Source organism: Ursus maritimus, unplaced genomic scaffold, assembly GCF_017311325.1.
Source record: "Ursus maritimus isolate PB19 unplaced genomic scaffold, ASM1731132v1 scaffold_11, whole genome shotgun sequence".
NCBI lineage: Eukaryota > Metazoa > Chordata > Mammalia > Carnivora > Ursidae > Ursus > Ursus maritimus.
In genome coordinates this window covers 65,761,523-65,782,804 of record NW_024423453.1, presented here as the reverse complement: position 1 = coordinate 65,782,804, position 21,282 = coordinate 65,761,523, and the positions used below count along the sequence as shown (strand labels likewise).

Here is a 21,282-nt window from a genome sequence, read left to right as displayed (position 1 = left end):
GCCAACATTTATCCTGTTAGAATTCAGTAAGTGCATACAGCAGGCCAATTTGTTCAGTTACCTAGGAGTACATTTTGCAGCTCCCTCAAGGCAGCGGGAATGGCTGGAGGCCATGTTGCCTATAATCAACACTCCACAGGCACGCTCTGAGGTTTTCTGTGAATGTGGGGGGCAAGCGGGTAACAACGGCTCAGAGAACTTTCTAAAGCTGCCATGATGGGCTGTGTGGAAATTTGGGATCTTAACTGTAAGCACTTTCAGGCACAAGTAGGAGGAGAATGACCGTCCATCCAGGGGAGAATCCTGGATAAGCTCCTCATATCCCACAAGCGAATATCATCCCTCATGACCTGCTTGGTTTCCAGAGTGCAGGCCTGCCCTAACCAGCTGGCCTGCTCCTCCAAGATCCGCTCTCCCACTCTGTCAGACACCTGGTAACAGAGAAGTGGGTCAAGGAAGAGCATTCTTCCCAAATTCCTGAGTTCTCTCCTTGGATCAAGCTCACAGTTTCTCCAACTCAAGAATAGGGATATTTAGGGCTGGGTAATTCTTTGGTTGGGGGGCCATCCTCTGAACTGTACGATATTTAACAGCATCCCTGGCTTCTACACACTAGATGCTGGTAGGACCACCCTCCTGCTAACCAGATGTGACAACCAAAGATTTCCAGACATTGTCAAATGTTTCCACACTGGAGATGGAGGTGTAAAATTGCCATGGGTTGAGAACCACTGAACTGGGCCATATACATGAGCCACCGAATGCTAGGCCTTCCAACAGTCAGTGTTGGCTGCCTTGGGTCATTTCTTTTTAGAGGCCACAGATAGAACTTCCATCTTCCTCCTCTGTCCCCAACCTGGGCAGTTCCAGAGCTGGGCCTCCCAAAACAGAAGGCTGGAGTCCTTCTTAGCAATGAAATTTGTGGGTTTTCCTTTTCTTCATGGCTTTGTAAATATCAGTATCTTTTTATTCTCGTAATGTTCTCCTTTCCATTGGTTACCACATTTGGCAGGGGAAAGGGAGCTTCTAGAACAATGTGTGGCATTGGGTGAGCCCAGTCTAATGGCCTTGTTCTCCAACCGTCAACCTGTCCGTAACTTCTCTCTCCAGGCGGTTCTTCAAGGACATGCCCCACAATGCACTTGACAAAAAGTCCAACTTTGAGCTCCTGGAGTAAGTTCTGACGCTGCCCCTTGCCTCTCTTGCCTTCCTTCCTTGCTCCCCTGCTTTTCCTAACTCACTCCACACCTTGTTCATCCCCAGACCAGAGCCAGGCAGGACCCATCCCCCTGGTCCTTGAGCCATCTTGCCTCTTCCTGATCGGTCTAAAGTCCTAGGTTAGGGATGAGGGGGAGTCAAATGTCACTTTTTCCCCCCCTTCTTTCAGGAAGGAAGTGGGGCTGGACCTGTTTTTCCCAAAGCAGATGCAGGAGAACTTAAAGGTGAGGAAACCACTGGGCAAGGGGCCCAGAGACGCCCCCTTTGTGTTGGCCTCCAGGACTGGAGCTAATGGCATTGGGCTGGGGTACTTGGGAAAACCAGAGTATCTGTGCTGTTTGGGGCCATCTAGGCATAGGACCACTGAAAACATCCAGTGGGCCCTTTCTGTGGCTGGCAATTAGGAAACCTGGCTGCATTTCCACATCAGAGGCCAAATAGCTTTGTGGCCTGGGGATGCTACTTTCCATGCTTCCCTGCCAGGGCTATGGTGAGCCTCCCTTGAGACAGCAGGTGTGTGCTTTAGGTAATAGATTGCTGCTGCTCTCATGGCAAAGACCTGAGGACCAACCTCCGGCAGCAGAGAGGCCTTTGGTGAGATCAGGGAAGGAATCAGAGCTTGGAGGAGCAGGGTCTGCTCATCACTGACCATCCCCCCACCCCCAGCCCAAGCAGTTCCGGAAGATGATCCAGCAGACATTCCAGCAGTACGCCTCGCTCAGGGAGGAGGAGTGCGTCATGAAGTTCTTCAACACCCTCGCGGGCTTTGCCAACATCGACCAGGAGACCTATCGCTGTGAACTCATTGTAATGACACGTCCTCTTTATTCTCTCCCTGACCTGAATTCCAGGCCTCTCGGGGAACGGGCCCATGAGGCCAACATGGGGGGCCTAGAAGGGGTGTGCTTGCTTGTAGCAGCCCACATAAGCCAAGATCCTCGGGCAGCTGGGCCTCACCAACATACCATCAAATGCAACCAACGTTAACCTACTTGCCTGAGGAAGGGAACTGAAATCTTGGCTCCAGATCTTGGAGGTGGGCAGAGTAGGCAGGATGTTGGGAGGAGGGTAATCTGTCTGGCAGGGTTTTAAGATTGAAGGAGCTGGAGGGCCCAGGAGAGAGTGGCCTGTGTCTAACTTAGTGAGCTTTTTTTCAAATTTCTGAAATAGAAGGGAGACAGAACTGAAGCAACAGTACTCTCTCTCCTTTTATTCCAGCAAGGATGGAACATTACTGTGGACCTAGTCATCGGCCCTAAGGGCATCCGCCAGCTGACAAGTCAAGATGCAAAGGTAGAGGGAGACCGGGGGCAGGCTGCACCCAACCCCAGGCTAAGCGGTCTTCCCCTCTCTGCTGCCGCCTACCTTGTCCTGCTTTTCAGTTGTTCCTGCCCCTTGCTGAAAGCAGAGAGGCTCTCTTGATATGAGTAGCCCTAGAGAGAGTATTTGGAGCACGGGGCAGATGGTTCTTTACTTCCCTGTGACTATCCCCTGCCCAAAGCCTGGTGTGGGGGGAGAACAAGGGTGGTTTGGAAGGAAGAGAAGACAGAAGGGCACTGTCAGTGCTCTTCTGGCTTAAATAAAACAGTTGCTCTTGCAATGGCAAAATGGGGCAATCATTCAGGTCAAAAGACCTGAGTCCAGTCCTGGCTCTATCACCAACACGTATAAGACCTTGAGCCAGTCCCAGCTCTCTAGACTCATCTTCTCTTCTGCAAAGTGAGAAGCTTAGACCAGATGATCCTTTCAGTCTTCATTGTCTTTGATTCTCTCTTCATCCCACTGAGAGGCTCTCAGTGCTTCCTTGCAACCCCTCCTCCCATACTGACCAATCTTCATGGCCCGACCCCAGGAGTGGGATGGTCTGAAGGTTGCCCTCCTTTCTTACAGCCCACCTGCCTAGCCGAATTCAAGCAGATCAAGTCCATTAGGTGCCTCCCCCTGGAGGAGGGCCAGGCGGTACTGCAGTTGGGCATCGAAGGTGCCCCCCAGGTGAGCATCTCTGGGCACCTGGGGGCTCTGAAACAGGCATCCACTGAAGGGCAGGATTTCTTGTTTAGGTCAGTCAGCCTGGCTTCTGGGATCTTGCTAAGAAAACTGCACCTATTTCTCAGACAATGTAGCAGGTTGACAATAAAATTATAAGGGAAATGTATCAGGACACAAAGCTGTTTAAAAATGTCAAGAAATAAGTTGGGGGAGTTTTTAGGGTGGGTGAAGTGACCAGAAATCAAGGTACAAATGAGAGGTCTAACTTTGAACAAGTGGATGATGACTCAGTAATAAGACCTCCAGGGACCCGGACTTTTTGTGGGTGGAAGAATCAGAGAGAACTCAGACTGCAAACCGATTGTCTATCTCCCCTTTCATCTGTCTGTCCCCTGCCCACTCCCTCTTCTCCTTGTTTCTGGTCTTACCTATGGAGCACCTAGTAGGTACAAGGCATTGTGTTATGTGCACTCAGAGACCAAAATAAGTCCTAGCTGAATCTGGCCTTCCTAGGGTTTAGGGTAACCAGTGGGGAGGGATGACGAGTGCGCCCCCTGGTGGCTGTGGGGAATGGAAGCCGAGCCCCAGGACAGGTGCTGATGGATTCCAAGCACGGGATGGCTGGCGTTGTCTACTCCTTTCTTCTCCAGTCCTGTGGGGCAGACGCTAGCCAAGGCTCTCAGGTCTCATCCTTGGCTGGTCTCTTCTCTGCAGTCCTTGTCCATCAAAACCTCCTCTCTGGCAGAGGCCGAGAACATGGCTGACCTGGTGGACGGTTACTGCCGGCTTCAGGGGGAGCACAAAGGCTCTCTTATCATTCATCCCAAGAAAGGTGAGTCTCCATTTAAAGGCAAACTGGCCCAATGGGCACATGTGGCTCAAGGCCCCGTAGGCAGAGCGGGAGAAGCAAAACCATTGACCAAGATGTGAAGGAAGAGGCTCTGGAAGTGGGACAAGGTGCTCGCCCAGCCTTTCTGGATGCCCCCTGTGGACCCATGCTGGGTCCTTAGCTGCAGGCTCTGGCCAGAGGCAGCTTGGGGGCGGGCTTCTGGAGCTGAGGTGTTTGTAGCCCCAGGAAGAGCAAAGCTAGTGCTAAAACATGACTGGTCCCTCCTGTGAACATGGGTCTTTTTGGGGATGGGATCAGGAAGCAGTGGTCCGGGTTGGAACATGTGGGTGGTGGCAGAAAGAAACTTGAGAATTTCTTCAACTGAGAGGACTCTAATTCAGGCTAGCTTCCACTCAGACTTGCAGAGGATACAGAATGGTGAGAAGGGGTCTCCCTTGTGTTGGCTCATAGGAGCAATGAGGTTGGCCATCCATATAGGCCCCTGTGTCCCTGGCTCCAGCTCCCCCTCTTTCTGCCCTCTCCCCAGATGGTGAGAAGCGGAACAGCCTGCCCCAGATCCCCGTGCTGTGAGTACAAAGGGAAGACAGGGATAAAGGCCTGCACTCAGCCTGTGTCTTCCTGGGAGGAGGCAGAACGATTAGGGACACCCCCCCCCAAGCCATGGTTGCTGGTTTCCAGGCCCCAGGGGAGAACACGGGAACCCTGGCATTTCATAAGTGGCAGTTTCTCACTAGTAAATTTCACCCCGTCAATCCTGCAAGGGTAGTCCGGTGTCCTAATGCCGTCTGGCCTCATCTGAGGGCAAATGGCTGCTGTGCCCTCTTTCCTGTCCCCTGGCAGCATGGGCCATGCTCCCAGGCTGGTGTCATTGGGACAGGCTGTTCCTCCGGGCAGACAGGGGGCACAGTGCAGCTGGCCCCTAGGAGGGGTGGGCAGGAGAGGGTGGGCCGAGGCTGCCCCGGGGCCGCATTGCGAGGCTCAAATTCGCCAGGCTCCTGCCCTCTCCTCTCCTCCTGCAGCAACCTGGAGGCGCAGCGACCCCACCTCTCAGAGAGCTGCAGCATAGGTAAGCCTGCCTGTCTGCAGTCCTCTGCCTGTGTCCAGAGCCTCTCTTCTGCCTGCTCTTATGCCATTGTCAAGGATTCCCTCAAAGTTACAGAAAAACAAACTTCCCCTGTGACTTCTCAGTGACAGTGTAAAGCGTCATCAATCAGAATAGCTAACATGTATTCACCCGTTGATACTTGGCGCCATGTTTGTCAGAGCTTGGGCCGCCATAAAAGACACCACCGCCTGGGGGCGCCATACTCCTGACCTCATCTGAACCTAATCCGCCCCGCCCGCCCAAAGGCCCCACCTCCAAATAGCTTCACCCTGGGCGTCAGGATTTCAACATATGAACTGGGGGGAGATAGAAACATTCAGTCCCTAGCAATGTTAAATATATAATAGGTATTATTTTATTTGATTTTTATGACATTCCCTACCTAGAAACATTCATTTCACAAAAAGAAAAACTGAGATTAAGGGAGACTAACTTCCCGTAAATGACGCAACCAAGTAGTAGTGAGCAGGGATTCAAGTCAAGGTGCCCTAGGCTCTGTGGCCACACCAAAATGTGGGTCGAGAACCCCACTTCTTGCCTGGCTCTCACCCGCCCTGGGATGTCAGCCTTGGTTTTGCGGGCCTGCGCACGGGAGCCCCATGCCCGGTTCCCGGTGGTGCCCTCTGACGGCATCTTACCCATAGGATGTTCTCTTTCTGTCATTCCAGAATCAGACATCTATGCTGAGATTCCCGATGAGACCCTGCGAAGGCCGGGAGGTAGATCTCTGGCCCCACCACAGTGGCCACAGACAGAGCCCTATGAAGTGACATTGTGGGGACATCTGTGACACCTCAGGGGGACTTTGTTTCCTTCCTTCGTCCTCTCCCATGTGTGCCTCAGACAGGGGCAAACCTAAGTGAACCACTTTGATTTGAAAGCTGAAATCATTCTTTTCTCCCCACACTATTGAACTTTTGTGTGCCTGTGATGTCTGTGGGGATCCTAAGAGTGTAGATATGAGACCTGGCCTTCAGGGGAAACAGGGTGACAGACCTTTTTCCCCAGGTCTGAGGTGATGGAACCTTCTAGAACCCCTTTTCCAGGCCAACTCCTGGATCTCAGCTGAGATGTTATTGAGGGGTGTGGTGATGCCTAGGCAGGAGGGGAGCAGAGCCTGGCATTGGGGCCTGCAAATACTCAGATTCCCAGGGGCATCAGGGCTTTCTGTGTTCTGAGACTATCTGCTCTCTCCATCTGCCCAGGTCCACAGTATGGCGTCACACGGGAAGATGTGGTCCTGAATCGGATTCTTGGTGAAGGCTTTTTTGGGGAGGTCTATGAAGGTGTCTACACAAATCACGTGAGTTCCAGACTCTTCGTGGACACTCCTCTCCCACTTTCCCTTAGGACGAAAGGGAGTTTGTATATTCTGGGGTTGCAGAGGCTACCATGATATATGGCTCTTCATCCACTTGGCCTTTGCAGTATTTATGAAATACCCAGGGAGTGTTGGAAGCAAAAGTCATTTCCCAGAAGGATAGCAAGCCTGGGGAGTAAAATGGAGGCAGGACCTGGGGAACGGTTGGCTGAATCTTGGCGGGCAAGAACTTGGGGAAGTATGGGAAAATGTGGCTCTGGGAAGAGGAAGAGTAGGATCTGAGGCAGGGGCTAGTTTTGAGGCCCCAATGGGGCGGGACCCTGCAGAAAGGGTAGAGCCAAAGAAAAGGCAGCAAAAATGCAAAAGCCAATAATAAAAAGAAAGAAAGAGACAAGGACACTGGATTGGATGGCTTTGCACACACTCCGCACTCATCCACGAACAATGGGCAGAGCACAGGCCCTGAGCCTCAGTGTCCCGATCTGGATGGCCAGAGGCTTTAGTCTCAAAGGTCCTTTCTGGTTCTGACATACCCTAATCAAGAAGCAATGAAGCCAGCAGGCACCTGGGTGGTGCAGTTGGTTAAGTGTCCATCTCCTGGTTTCGGCTCAAGTCCTGATCTCAGGGTCATGGGATCAAGCCCTGCGTCAGGCTCTGTACTCAGCCTGAGATTCTCTCTCCCTCTCCATCTACCCCTACTGTTTGTGCTCTCTCTTGCTCTAAAATAAATAAATCTTAAAAAAAAAAAAAGGCAATGAAGTCAGGAGTCGGAGAGGAGTGGGGAAAGGGGGGGGGGAGAAGGAGGAAGGGGAGGAATGTACCTTGCAGAGACCAAGCCTGTGGGACCACCATGGCAATGCTGGAGAGGGGACACTTTCTTTTGAGCCCTGGGCTGGCCCAAGGGGCTCTGAACAGACTTCCATTGCAGAAAGGGGAGAAAATCAACGTCGCCGTAAAGACATGTAAGAAGGACTGCACTCTGGACAATAAGGAGAAGTTCCTGAGTGAGGCCGGTATGTGTCCCCTGGGAAATGACACAACCCCCGTGAGTGGGAAAAGACCCCTGGGACCACACGGACCTCCAAGATGGGAGAAGGGCCTGGAACCGTGGATGGGGAGGGTACAAACAGCGCAGGGACCTCCGTCGGGAGGAATTTCCCTCCCCATTTCACCCAGTTGGGAGAGTCCAGCCTGTTTCCCGTATTGCACCTTAGAGCCACTCTGGCCCATCCCTCTTGCCCCCAATGTCAGTGATCATGAAGAATCTCGACCATCCGCATATCGTGAAGTTGATCGGCATCATTGAAGAGGAGCCCACCTGGATCATCATGGAATTGTATCCCTACGGTGAGGTGAGCTGGGGATGGCAGAAGTGGAACCCTGTGATGACAGCTAGGCCACAGCTGAGCGGCGCCTCAGGGTGGGATGCATTTAGAGCATGGGCCCTTAACTCCCAGCTTCCTGCCCTCTGGATCCAGCCCAAACAACCCAGAGATCGTGTGTAGAGGAAATTTCTGGAACATCTTGCCAATCTGGGTTTGCCAGGGAAGGGCTTGGTGGCTGCCTTTGGAGGCTGTGCCGGAGTCCTGATGGCATCTTCCCCCTTCCTACAGCTGGGCCACTACCTGGAGAGAAACAAGAACTCCTTGAAGGTGCTCACTCTCGTCCTGTACTCGCTGCAGATTTGCAAGGCCATGGCCTACCTGGAGAGCATCAACTGTGTCCACAGGTGGGGCTGGGGAGAAAGCTGAGCTCCTTGATCTGACCATGGAGAGGTTGGGGTAATGCGGGGCTTCGGGGTCATGCAGATGAGTGTTGAGACGCCAACGCTGGTCCTGCCTCATGTGACAACTCGAGCATCTGCTAGGAACCCGTTGCCTCATCTGAAAGGTGGAATCACCGTGCATACCTCACAGCACTGTTATTAAGAGTGAATCGAAAGTGCTGGGCATCTGACTGTAGCTCAGCATAGCCTAGCCCGCTTCCCGGTGGGGTCTAGGACATTGCTCCCCTACTTGCACAGAGCTTGCTATCCTCAGGCTCATCACCCATTTTTGGCACACGGCCCAGGCAGGGGGACTGGACTGGGGCAGCACCGGGAAGATCCTGGAGTCTAGGCCCTTCCCAGCCCAAGCACCTGGCCCCCCACTGGTTCTCAGCATCCCTGAGCTGCCAAGTCCTCTCCTCCCTCTGGCTGTGGAGTGGACTCCTTCTCCACCTGGCTTTGTTCCCATTCCCTGAAAGGAGGTTCCAGCCACAAGGGATGTGATCCCCTGGAAGAGGCAGAGGGGGTGCTCCCAGAATAGTGAGGTGAGCAGGTGAATTCTTCAACACCTGGACGTGAGATATGTGGCCTTGTGGGTGATACGATGCAGAGCAATGTGTGGGGTTGTAAATGTTCATTCGTTCCATTCACTCGTTCAACACATCTGGAGCTCCTACCCCATGCTTCCAGGCACTGTCCTCGGCTCTGGGAGAAAGTTGTAATCAAAACAGACCCAAATTCCCTTTCCTTGTAGAGCTTACCTTCTAGCATGAGGGTAAAATTTGAGATGTAAATAGTCATGAGGGGAGGGTGGTGGCATAATAGATCTGTTTCCCTTGTTTGTTTGGGTGAAGTTGTCCTGCTTCGAAGTCAGCTCTTCTGTAATAAAGACAGATGATAGGGAATGGAGCCTGCCTGTGAGAAGCGAGCAGATGATCCTGGGGTTAGAAAGGATGCCAGGAACAGGAGGTAAACGGAGTCAGTGAGTGCTCCCGAGAGAGGGGTCAGAGCTCAGCTCTGGAGCTAGGCTGCCTGGGCTGACCCCACCCCCAACCCAGGGAACCTCCTAGGCCAGCTCCTTTGGCTCTCTGTGCCCGCCCTCCCCCGCCCCCTCCTCTGTGGCAGGGTTGAGGGGGCTTCTGAGGGTCTCTGTCACAAGGCAGGGTGTGTAAAGCATTTGGGTGGTCCTGACTATCCTCGGGCTGCATGGAGGTTTTCCCCGAGCTGTTGCTCTTAGCCATGACAAAAGCCTACGGTCGGATGGAGTTGCAGAAGCAGGGGGGAAGAGTGCCAGGGAAAGTGGTTGGGGCTCTCCCTTGAAGAATCAGCAGGGTGACAGCATCCCTGGCAGAGGGGAGGGTGCAGCCCACAGAGCAAGCGTGCAGAGCAAGTCCTGGGAACCTGAGCTAGGCTTCGCACTGGAGCCGTGTGAGAAAAGAGATGGGAGATAAACCTCCCCAGGGAGGTGGAACGAGGTGGCCGAGGGCCTCATGTGGGGGGGACCTGGAAGGCCAGCCCAGCCTCCTGGGGCCCTGGTCAGCACGCTTCTCCCTTATCTCTCTGTCCACTGTCTATCGGAATGAAACATTCTGAACCTTCACATCTCTCTCCCAGGGACATTGCCGTCCGAAACATCCTAGTGGCCTCCACTGAGTGTGTGAAGCTGGGGGACTTCGGCCTTTCCCGGTACATTGAGGATGAGGAGTATTACAAAGGTGAGGGGTGTTCAGCCCCAGCCTTTTCCCTGGAGAGGTCGCTGCAGCCCCCCCCCCAAAAAAAAAAAAACGAAAGGAAGAAAAAAAGGCTACAGTTGGTCAAGCCCAGGCCAAGAGTCTCTGGAGAACAGGTTGTAATTCTGGATAATTCTGGATCTTTCTTTGCTAAATAACTCCTGTGAATCTCTTTGCCCACCCAAAGCCTCTGTGACCCGTCTCCCCATCAAGTGGATGTCCCCTGAGTCCATCAACTTCCGCCGCTTTACCACAGCCAGTGACGTCTGGATGTTTGGTGAGTGGAGTTTCAGAAGAGCATGGGAAAGGGCTCTGATTCTCCCCTCCATGACCAGGCTAAGAGGGGGGGCAGGGGTCTGGACCGCCACCCCTGGGTTGCAAGGGTTCTGTTTTGCTGTAGCTACTGAGAAGTCCCAGAAGTGGGGACCGGTGGTGGGTTGGGGGTGACACGGGCTAAGGGCCTGTGTGGGCAGTATTGGCTCCTGAGGGGAGCATGGACTCCACCAACCAATCCCAGGGACTGACGTGGAGACCCCCTCCCTAGAGGGGATCAAAACTCTGAGGTTTGTTCTGAGAAGGAGGTACAGGGAGAGGTGAGAACAAAACCAGGTGATAGATGGACAGCCCCTTCCAGGGCACACAGCCACATAGATTAGCCTGCTCTGTTCTCCACAGCCAGCCCAATAAAAGCTCATTATTATTATTCCCATTTTCCAGATAAGGAAACTGAGGCTCAGGCAGGCCAGGGGCTTGTGTTGGCAGCATGTGCTGGTGCTAGGCTTCAAACCCCAGCTTTCCCGTAGAGTCTTCACTCCCTCTTAAGGGAAGGCACTGGTGGTCCCAACAACATGCCCTTTGACTGCCCCCCTCCTCCTCACCCCACAAAACCTAATGGCTCCATGTGGAAGGGGTCTAGGGAAGAGAGCCTTAGTTCACTTGCAGATGCAGGTGATTGGTCTCTCCTCGGTGGACCACCACAGTGGGCAAGACCCCAGGATGCTAGAAGGGGAGGCTGGAGAACTCAGGAGGTCCCTGGCTGGGACTGAGTGCTGACTGCCATGGTTTTTCCTGAGGAGGGTGGACTGGCCTCTCCAGGCATGTGTCCTCCCCAGCGCAGGTCCTGAGCCCTCTCTTCCTGCCCTCAGCTGTCTGCATGTGGGAGATCCTGAGCTTTGGCAAACAGCCCTTCTTCTGGCTGGAGAACAAGGACGTCATTGGGGTGCTCGAGAAGGGGGACCGGCTGCCCAAGCCCGACCTCTGCCCACCTGTCCTCTACACCCTCATGACTCGCTGCTGGGACTACGACCCCAGTGAGCGGCCCCGCTTCACTGAGCTCGTGTGCAACCTCAGGTGACCATGGAGCAGGGGTGGGGGGCTGCAGGCCCAGGGACCTCAGAAAGCAAGTCTCCTCTTCAGCTGCTTTTAGGGGCTTACAAGAAATGTACTTCCCTAAACGAGATGCAGTTGGTATCCTCATGGCCACCTTAGGGATGAGAGAATTCAGGCTCAGAGCTGTGGCAGTGACGGGTGGGGCTGGGACTTGCACCAGGACCTCCCCTCTGACCAACATGAAGCCATGCGTCCAAGCAGAATTGGCTGGTCCTCCCAACAGAACCATGGTGCCACACATGTCACAGAAGCTCAGCAGCTCGGTCAGAGGACAGGGGATTGACCGAGTTCACTGTCATTTAGGAACTCACAGAGACAGTCAATGGTTTAGACTTTCATTTCGATGTGCCTGTGCTCTTTGCAGAGATTGGGGGTGTGCCTTACAGGAGGCCCAGCTCGGGCATGGGACCTGCATTCCCTCAAGAGAATCTTGTGCCTCTCTGCCTTTGATTGTTCCTCCCAGATAGGGGGGAAGGGAGTGATTGATTTTTGACCATTTAGACAGCAACCCGGGGGTTGCCTGTCCCTTCTCAATAGAGCATTGGCAGCCTGGAAGTCTGGTCTTTCACCCAAGAGCCATTATTCTCTCGTAGTGAAGGGTGCTGTCAGAGCACATGTTAGATGGTCCCCCTGTTTCCTTGGTGGCTTGCATGCCAACAGCTCCTCCTTGCGTCGTCTGACTTTTTTTTTTTTTTTTTTTTGCATCCTTTAGGGCAGGGATCAGCAAACTTTTTCTATAAAGGGCCAGATAGTAAATATTTTGAGCTTTGCAAGCCATATATGGTCTCTGTTAAAATGACTCAACTCTGCCTTTATAGCTCGAAAGCAGCCACAGACAATACATTCTTCAATGTGTGAAGCTGGGTTTCACTAAGACTATGTGGGGGAACAGAAATTTGAATTTTACATAATATTCACATGTCATGAAATTTCTTCTTTTTATTTTCTTCAGTCGTTAAAAAATTGTAAAAATTATTCTTGGTTTGGAACCATATAAAAATAGGCGGTGGGCTGGATTTGGCCTGTGGACAATAGTTTGCCGACCCCTGCATTAGGGAATCTAGTGTTTAATTAATGTTAAAAACAACTGACTTTACACTGCAGTCAACATGTTGGCATTTTTTAGAGAAAGAAAAGAGCCCCTGGCAACTGCTTTGTGGGGAGATACCACCAGGGGCAATCTGGGACTGCCCAAGCTGGGGCATTGGGAATAACTCTGAGTTTGCTTGTGGGGCCATGGGTTCCAACATGGTCTGCAAGGCCTCCAGCTTAAAAGACCTCTCTGTTCCTATTTGTCCCTTTGTTGACACCCCTGATTAATTCTAGTCTCATCTTTTGGTCCTTCATAAGGGAAATTTGAGGAGCCAAAGAGTTCTAGGAAAAGCATTTGAAAGATGTAATTTGAAAGGGCCAAAGTTCAGGGGTGATGAGGGTAAGAGGGGGATCTTAATTCATTCTGGGGGCTTAAGAACCATGGGGAGTTGTGACAGGTGCTTCTCTGTGGGCTGAGAAGCATGCCCCATTAGAGCAACCAGGCCCTATGGAGTGAGGAGCAGACTTTCTGGTGTAATTGGAAGGATATCTGAAGACCCCAAGGACCTCAGGATACTCTCCTCAAGCTACAGCCTGGCAGTCCTCCATTAGAGTTAAGAAAGGATTTGATGAGTATTTCCTAATCTTGTGGGCATAAGAAGGGCCCTTTTAATGTCAAATTTTGAAAATCCTCCCTGTAACAATAGTTACATTTTCAGAATTTATTGGTTGGCAAAATCCATTAAGCTATATAATGAATTTTTTATATAATGTACAGTATAATGCATGTACACTTGAAAATACAATACAAATATTGTATATTTGGTAGCACGTAATACTTGGTCTACAGACAATGCTTGGTACACATATGAACATGTGAATTCAGGGACCCCCTGTGATCATTCCAGAGTCCTCTAGGGTTTGTGATTCCCAAGTTGGGAAACACTGGATTGAGTAAGAAGAGCAAGAAGCATGCACATACCTAACCCAGAAGTTGAATCCACAGCCATTTCTCATTAGTACACACCAGGAATGTGTTGGTGGGTGGTTGAATGAGGAGTAGGAGATGTAGAACACAGCAGCTCAGTCTTGAAGTTGGCTGGATATCAGACATCTACATAGGGGGTTGGTGCCAATAGCAGGCACAGGAAGACAAGATGCGTGGGAGGGGGCAGGAGACGCACTTACACTGACCTGTGGGACTGGCTCTCCGAAGACTTTTTCCCACCATGGATCCATTCCAGTGATTCTCCCAACTTCATTGTTGGGGAAACAGCCTCAGGGTCCATCTTCCAGCCTTCTCAGAAGGGTCTCCCCAGGCCACTCTACAAGGAGACAGAAATGGGACCCAATGGTCCTTCTTTGGGCCTCTCCAGGCTTCAGAGGAAGGAGTGCAGAAGAGAGGACCCAGGAGCATCTTTAACTTTGTTCCTCTTTCTTTATCTGACCTGACTCCTTGGCAGTGACATTTATCAGATGGAGAAGGACATCGCTATAGAGCAGGAGAGGAATGCTCGCTACCGACCTCCCAAAATCTTAGAGCCCACAGCCTACCAGGAACCCCCACCCAAGGTAAACCAAGCCCTGGTCTCATGAATCCTGTGAATCAAGCAGAGCTGTGTCTCCATCTAGCCCATTCCTGGCCAGACTATGTAACTCCTCTCTCTTCCTCCAGCATAGGCATGATGTGCTTCTATGGTCCTCTTGGCCCTCAATGCAACTGCCTATCTGTCAGCACTAAATTCAGCCTCCATAGCATGGGTGCCCTGGCAGGTGTGGTCTGAGGCCCCAAGAGAGCAGACCCCTCGGAGGGCAGCTAGGCCAGGGAATCACCCTGGAAACTCTTTCCTTGAGGGGCTGGAGCACTTTTCTTTCTGGTGTTTTTAAGGAACAAATTGGATGTCCCTGAGGGCACACGTATGGGGAGTGACCCTGGGTGCCTTATGTCCAGCCTCCATGTCCACACCCTTCATGGCATCTCTGGGTTCAGAATCCAGTGTCCTGCTACCATGCCATTAGGTGGGTGGGTTTTGAGGGACCATATCCATATTACTCAGCTCAGGCTACCATAACAGCATACCATAGACTTGGTGTGGAGGCTAGGAAGTCCAAGACCAAGGTGCTGGCAGATTCATTGTCTGGTGAGGACTCTCTTCTTGGCTTGCAGATGGCCATCTTCTCACTGTGTCTTTGCACAGCAGAGAGAACAAGAGCTCTGGTGTCTCTTCTGATAATGACACTAACCCCCTCATGAGAGCCCCACCCTCATGACCTCATCTAATCCTAATTATCTGGCAAAAGTCCTACCTCCACATGCCATCACACTAAGGGTTGGGGCTTCAACATATGAATCTCGGGGGGGGGGACACAAACAGTCCATCACAAAGTCCTATCTGATTCAAGGCCTTTTCTCACTGTCCCTCCTTGCCTGGCATGCCCTGACCCTTCCCTCAGTCAGGGCCCAGCTCAGTTTTCATCTCCTGCATGAACCCTCCGCAAGTGCCTGAGCCCTTGGTGACTCGTTACTTCTGAAGGATGTGGCTTTTGACAGCTGATTTGACAGGTGTTCCCATACCTAAAGAGGTTCCACACCAGAGATCAGTAAACCCTTTAGTTAGTGATGTCCCCCAGGAGGGCAGAGAGACAGGCTTCTTTGTACCTGCTCATCACTCAGCACATAATGGGTGCTCAGTAAGTGAATGCAAATTTTAATGATAACTTTTCCCCTCATCTCTCTCCTTCATTCTGAATAAGTCTGACCTGTGTCCAACACAACATTTCCCTTGGTGAGCTATGCTCACTCAAGAAGAGAGGCATGGTCTGACTCATCTCTGTGTTTTCTCTCCAGCCCAGCCGGCCCAAGTATAGACCTCCTCCACAAACCAACCTCCTGGCTCCCAAGCTACAGTTCCAGGTAAACATGTAACCAGAGGGCTGGGAAAGTTTGGGGCCATTCCTCATCTTGGACCTTCCTGAAATTCCATTCTTGTGCCTTTGAGGAATAGCAATGGAGTTATGGAGATGTTCTGCATTGACTCTTCTTTGGTACCCATAAGAGAATTTGAACTCAGAGTGCCCAGAGATCAAAAGAATCAAAATGCAATTCTACCAGGCTGTCCTCAGCTAAGACTTGCCTTAAGCTCAGTCCATCTGTCCATAGTGTTTGTTGTTCTGTGTGCCTGCCTGTAGCTACTTCTCTATGCCCAAGGACTCCCTGGTCCCCTACCCAGAGCAGAGCTTTCTGAGAAGGAATTTCAGGCAGTTGGGGACAGTTGATGTTCCCCAGAGAATGGAGTTGCTCTCTGGGGCTCCCCATGGAGACTTTAGGCAAAACCCAGGTGGCCAGAAGCTGAGAGCAAAGTTCCATCGGAGCTTTCCTCATGCCTCCATCATTACCAACCATGGGATCTTCCCAAGATGTTGGTCACTGTCTGAGAATGTCTCTGTCTTGTGTCTCTGTCCTAGATCTCAGTCATAGGGAACCAAGGCTCAACTCTTTTCTTCTCTTACATCCTTCAGTTCAGTCACTGTTCAACAATGGGGCATCTCAACCAATAGAAACAATGTCCGTTTATCTGGTGCTCCTTACAGAAAGGTGGTGTGCCATGGTCATATATTTCTCAAGGAAATGCTCCAGTACCAAAACAAGGCCAACCAAGAACTAACAGATAAAACCTTGTTGTGTGAAGAAGAACACATTGATGCAGAAGATAGAAGCAATATTCCTACAAAGAATCATACCTTTTTGTGTTGTTTAAAATAGTGATTAAATACAAACACACACACATTTCTGTGAGCTAATCATATCTGTCAGTTCGCGACATGCTTATGGAATAGAACTCCTTTCTGAAGAGTCCTGAAGGAGGAGACATGGACTCAGTAGGTCAGTAACACATGTGGACCCCATTATACGCAGAGCACCATATGATTGGCTGTCAGATGAATAAGAGGCCACAGGGGCTGCACTGACTCCTAGCCAAGAGCTGTGTGTGTCGCCCTGCCATGTCTCCCAAACAAGACCAATGAAATGCCCACACCACATTCTTAGTTAGCTCCTGAAGAATAAGTCCTGTGTCTCCAGTGGTGCCCATTATTGTTTCTTTGTGCTGATGTTTGTAGCAGCTAATTGTCCACCTTCTTGTCTTGTCCCTGTGCTGGTGCTTCTTTGCTTCTCGTGAATAGGTCCCTGAGGGTCTGTGTGCCAGCTCACCTACGCTCACCAGCCCTATGGAGTATCCATCTCCTGTAAACTCGCTGCACACCCCACCTCTCCACCGGCACAATGTCTTCAAGCGCCACAGCATGCGGGTAAGAGGGCTCTGCATGCTGGGTCCTAGCCCGAACTCAGGAGGCTGCTAGAGGGAGGTGTCTGGGACACCAGGAACCCCACATCCTCCAGCTCAGGAGGGGCCCTCCATGCTTTAATGCACCAGTCAGCCCACCAAGGGGCTCTGTAACTCCTTCTCCTTTGCAAACACATTGGAAGCTGGGGGCCGAGTCAGGCTCTGCTCCCAAGGACACCAGCTGGAACTGGACCTGCCCCTGTCCATACTCTGGTGCTGTGTCTCAGGGCCCTTTTCTGAGCCCTAGGGAGTAGTGTGGAGGCCTGTAGGCAGAGGGCAACCAAGCCTGATGGTGCCAGAGAATAAAAGATCCTGGAGGCTCTGCCCAGTTCTGCCCTTCCTGCCTGATTGCTTTGGTTGCTAAATCTCTCTTTAGTCAAAGGAAAGGTTTCCTTGTGGCTGTACTCCTGCTGCTTTTGTAAAAGTTGATGTCGTATTGGAAGGAGCTTGGGGGTTAGTGTGGGGCTAAGCCACCCTTCCCAGTCACGTCTTTGTGTAACCGCCAATAAGGCCCTGAGTACTTCATGGATTAGCTTCTAATTGTGAAGTCTTGTAAGGAAAAAAAAAAAAGCAGCTTTGCTTGTAAAAGAGATACCCACTTTTCACTTCTCAGCACCCGTCTTCTTCTTCAATGGAGCTGTGGTCATCTGGCATGAATATTTGATATACTTTACTAAACTGAGTCTTGATACATGCCAAAACAAACCAAAGGCATTATTTTAGTTCTAACTCTGTATACACGTATATTTCAGGCTCAGTATACATGACTCTAAAAGTTTTAGGAAAAACTCCACGTTTATTACAATAGATTTGAAAAATATGGGAAAGTTATGTTGATATATTCTGTGCCATTATTTTTAATTTAGCAAAATTTTGAAATGCATAAAGTAACTTAGAATTCTAGGCAGCGAGATCTATTGTGGACTACATTTTCCCCTGATCTAGCTCATTTTCCTCTTTTAAATTAATTTAACCAATTTATATCTCAACATATACTTAACAATAATAAAACTGCATTTTTAAGTATGCACTATAATTTAGGCAACATTCATTCAGTTCCTCCACCTTCCTGTCCTTGACTCTATTCGTAATTGAGTTTTAGTGAGCTTTGCTTTAAAATGTGTCCTTTTAGAAAAAAGCTATTTTGCACATTTCTGGGGTGGCACTGCCTTTGTCTAATCCCTGCTTCACCGTAAGACTTTGTTCAGTTCCATAAAGACATACTGTGCAGCAGGAAAAAAGGACCTTTTGTGTCAGGGATTTACAAGTACTTGTCATAGGGAAGGTCTGCCTAAAAGAATATAATGAATGTTTCTTTAAGTAAACAAAAAAAAAAGTAAAAAATATAAAATCCATTTTATGATATACATCAAAAAGACTGAGAAAACCTCTTTCAGGTGGAATTCTGGAAAGGTATAATAGGCTTCCTGCAAAGCATCTGAGAGCCTTTAACAAAAATCAGACATGGTTTCCCCACAAAAACAATTTTCTACTGACTGACTCTCTTGCCTGACTCATCTGGGAATCTGGCATTCCACACAAGAGTCAGGATGGCAGCGATCTCCCTCTTGAAGACCTCACAATGAAGGTTTAAAATTATAATAAAATTCAATGAACTACCTTGTGCAGAAATGCTTTGCCAGGCACTGTCCTAGGTGCTGAAGGGAGAACAAGGGGGTTCTGCTTTCGGTGAGCTTCAGGCGGCCAGAAGGAATAGGGCAGGTGCACACTTACCTGTAATACAAGCCATAAAGCTGAGAGTGGTGCACAGAGGTAATGCAAAGGTGCAGTGGGAGTTCAGAGAGAATAGCTCTTTCCAGCTTCTTTTTTTCAGCTGGGCCTTGAACGGGCATGGGGATAAAAGAGGCAGAGGCATCAGTAGGAGCCAAGACTGAGTGATGGAAAACCACAGGGCAAGTGCAGGTGCTGGATGGATGCATTTGGAGGATGCATTTGGAGGTGGAAACAAAGCTGGCAAGATGGGAGGGGGTCGTCAGATTATGGGAGGAGTCACAGCTTTCGAGAGTCATTTTAAGACACCACAAGAGCCTGATTCCTTGTAAAAGTGACCAGCAATGTAAGTATCCATTGCCTGATAAGAATATCTGAGGTAACTTACAGACAAGTAAGCCCTAAAGTGATCAATTTTTTTAAATCATATTTTCTCCCTGAGTTTTATTATGAAATTGTAAGACACAAGAAAACATTTTCCAATACATGTTAAAATATTTGGCAAGATGGTGATCAGGCTTGGGGCATCCTAGACAGTTGAGTAGTGGGAATTTTCCTTTAACACTTACAAAACTATACAGTGCTTTCTTGAGTCTACGAACTTCCTCTACCAGTACTTAGTCTTTCTCAGTCTAGTCTAGTCTCACCTGGAGATTCCTAGCTCGATATTCAGAATGTTTGACACTTAGTTCCTGTGTGTCACTATTTGTCAATAGCCTAGGGTAGCCATACCATTGTGTTTGTAGGTATCGACATTTAACTGCAGATGTTTGTAACCTTCAAATACCCTCATTTTGGAGCATCAGCCTCTGGGAAATAAATCTTATTTTATCAATTCTATGATTGTGAAATACTCTTATGCCCTGAAAATTATTTCTTAAAATAAGGTCTAACTCAGTAGACCTCAGCCGAGATGATCTTGCCTCCGAGAGGACATTTGGAGATGTCTGGAGGCATTTTATTGCAACTGGGGAGATGCTAAAAGCATCTATTTTGTGGACTTGCTGTTGAGCATCCTACAATTTACAGGAAATTTCCCCCAAAAAAGAATGATCTGGCCTCACATGTTAATGGTGCTGAGGTTGAGAATGCTGGTCTAACTGTTGCTTACTTCACCCTGTGAGAACAGGGACATCGCATATTTTATCCTCACTGCCCTCCCAGCACCCATCCCTATGCCTGCCACATAGTAGCTGCTTAACAAGTAGGTGTTGAATAGAGCAACAAAGAATATTTCAGCAAGAAATCTAACGTGCGGCGGGGGTGGGGGGAAGTATTGTTAGAAATCAAGAGCCGTGATTGAAGCTCAGCGAGCACTAGGAAAAACAGACCAATATAACTAATTTGAAACTGTGTTGTTATATTCAAGTGTATTTCAAAGGGTTTGGTGGGGAAAATCTTTTTTAGAGGCTTGGCAGAGATTATGACTTGCTGAAGTAGATAGAGAATAATTTTTAGCATTCTGTGCTAGTGACATGTATGTAAAATGCCCACTTTAAAAGCAAGGATCTGAAGAGGCTGCTCGTCTGGATGTCACAGAAGGGTCCTGCCCCCGACAAAGGTCACCCCAGGGCTTCATGCAATCAAAAGAATGACAATAGCACTCATGAGTCCGGGAGGCCAAGGTGATCGTGTGCAGCAGAAAAAAGCCAAAGTTTGAAGGGACAAGCAGATAATGATATAAATGAACTCTGGGGAAGATTGAGGGGGAAGAAGGAGTAAGAAAACATGTAACACCTTCTGTTTAAGAACTCCCAGGTGAAACTGTAGTTCCAGAGCCCTTCAGATGAGTGAAAAGGTGGGTTGGATTACCAAAGCTAGGGAGAGCAAGCATGTACCGCACATCTATAGAACGATATTGCTTTAAATTTCGTTCTTCACTTTTCTCTTAGCTCATGCATTTCTTTTAGCCTTTGGATCGATAACCCAAACTACTACTAGCTTAGTAAAGAGTATGTTTTCATAAAAACGCACAATCACACGGCTGCACGCTGTTGCTCCTTCCCTCTCCCTGCATCCCTCCGTGGACAGCTTTGCGGGACGGCACACGGTGAGGCTAGAGGCAGTGCCACGCTCCTCAAAGCTCCCAGACCCCCTGCCACAGTGTTCTGGTGGCGATAAGCATTCAAGGCTTTCCAGAGGGCTGGCTTTGCATTTTTAAATGTATAAAGTGACCGTAACCATGACAAATGCCAACTGAGCAAATACTATTAGGGCAGTAATTTGAAAATGTAATTGGATGAGCAGATCCCGTAATTGTTTAAATACGATGCGCGTTCAGTGCTGTGCTTTCGGGTTTGACATGACACCGCAGCACAGCCAGTAACTGGCTGCATACACGGCTGTGGATTTAAGAACAAACCTTGCAAGAAGGAAAGCAGCCAGCGAGGCCAAGGCTTGTGGCTCCCACAGGCTCTTCAGACCCAGTGCCTGGGTCTGGGCACTGGGCTCATCGTGTCCTCTCCTCTCTCCCCGCTGTCCTCTCAGGAAGAGGACTTCATCCGACCCAGCAGCCGAGAGGAGGCCCAGCAGCTGTGGGAGGCCGAGAGGCTCAAGATGCGGCAGATCCTGGACAGGCAGCAGAAGCAGATGGTGGAAGATTACCAGTGGCTGAGGCAGGAGGAAAAATCTTTGGTGAGCAGCCACTGAGCCGTGGGTGGGAGGGACACCCCACTCTCTGCAGCGCTGCTGAACACAGTGTGATAGAAGTGCTTGAATGGGAGCCACGTCCACACCACTGTGTCCCCTTGGGTCCTCTTGCGCCCCCAGCTGACGAGAGGGAATGCTCTCCATGTGTCCTTAGGGTTTT

The 21,282-nt window shown here is 50.1% G+C and overlaps 1 protein-coding gene across 5 annotated transcripts in view; it reads left to right on the top strand.

The window, feature by feature from the left end:
- PTK2B (protein tyrosine kinase 2 beta) overlaps positions 1 to 21,282 on the top strand; it is a 121,339-nt gene that overhangs the window by 94,425 nt on the left and 5,632 nt on the right. For 3 of the 5 annotated variants that reach the window (XR_571963.2, XM_008705118.2, XM_008705117.2), the window contains exons 6-25: positions 1,111 to 1,173; positions 1,388 to 1,442; positions 1,885 to 2,025; positions 2,437 to 2,511; positions 3,109 to 3,210; positions 3,922 to 4,039; positions 4,584 to 4,623; positions 5,077 to 5,123; positions 5,831 to 5,881; positions 6,368 to 6,465; positions 7,412 to 7,496; positions 7,735 to 7,835; positions 8,097 to 8,212; positions 9,863 to 9,963; positions 10,166 to 10,255; positions 11,124 to 11,328; positions 13,863 to 13,971; positions 15,248 to 15,313; positions 16,582 to 16,707; positions 20,961 to 21,107. Coding sequence is in view for 4 of the 5 variants with exons in the window: in XM_008705118.2 (XP_008703340.1) it covers positions 1,111 to 1,173; positions 1,388 to 1,442; positions 1,885 to 2,025; positions 2,437 to 2,511; positions 3,109 to 3,210; positions 3,922 to 4,039; positions 4,584 to 4,623; positions 5,077 to 5,123; positions 5,831 to 5,881; positions 6,368 to 6,465; positions 7,412 to 7,496; positions 7,735 to 7,835; positions 8,097 to 8,212; positions 9,863 to 9,963; positions 10,166 to 10,255; positions 11,124 to 11,328; positions 13,863 to 13,971; positions 15,248 to 15,313; positions 16,582 to 16,707; positions 20,961 to 21,107 (1,936 nt within the window). In the remaining variant the exon portion in view is untranslated. The remainder of the gene's footprint in view (positions 1 to 1,110; positions 1,174 to 1,387; positions 1,443 to 1,884; positions 2,026 to 2,436; positions 2,512 to 3,108; positions 3,211 to 3,921; positions 4,040 to 4,583; positions 4,624 to 5,076; positions 5,124 to 5,830; positions 5,882 to 6,367; positions 6,466 to 7,411; positions 7,497 to 7,734; positions 7,836 to 8,096; positions 8,213 to 9,862; positions 9,964 to 10,165; positions 10,256 to 11,123; positions 11,329 to 13,862; positions 13,972 to 15,247; positions 15,314 to 16,581; positions 16,708 to 20,960; positions 21,108 to 21,282) is intronic. The other 2 variants (XM_008705119.2, XM_008705120.2) reach the window with 2 other exon arrangements.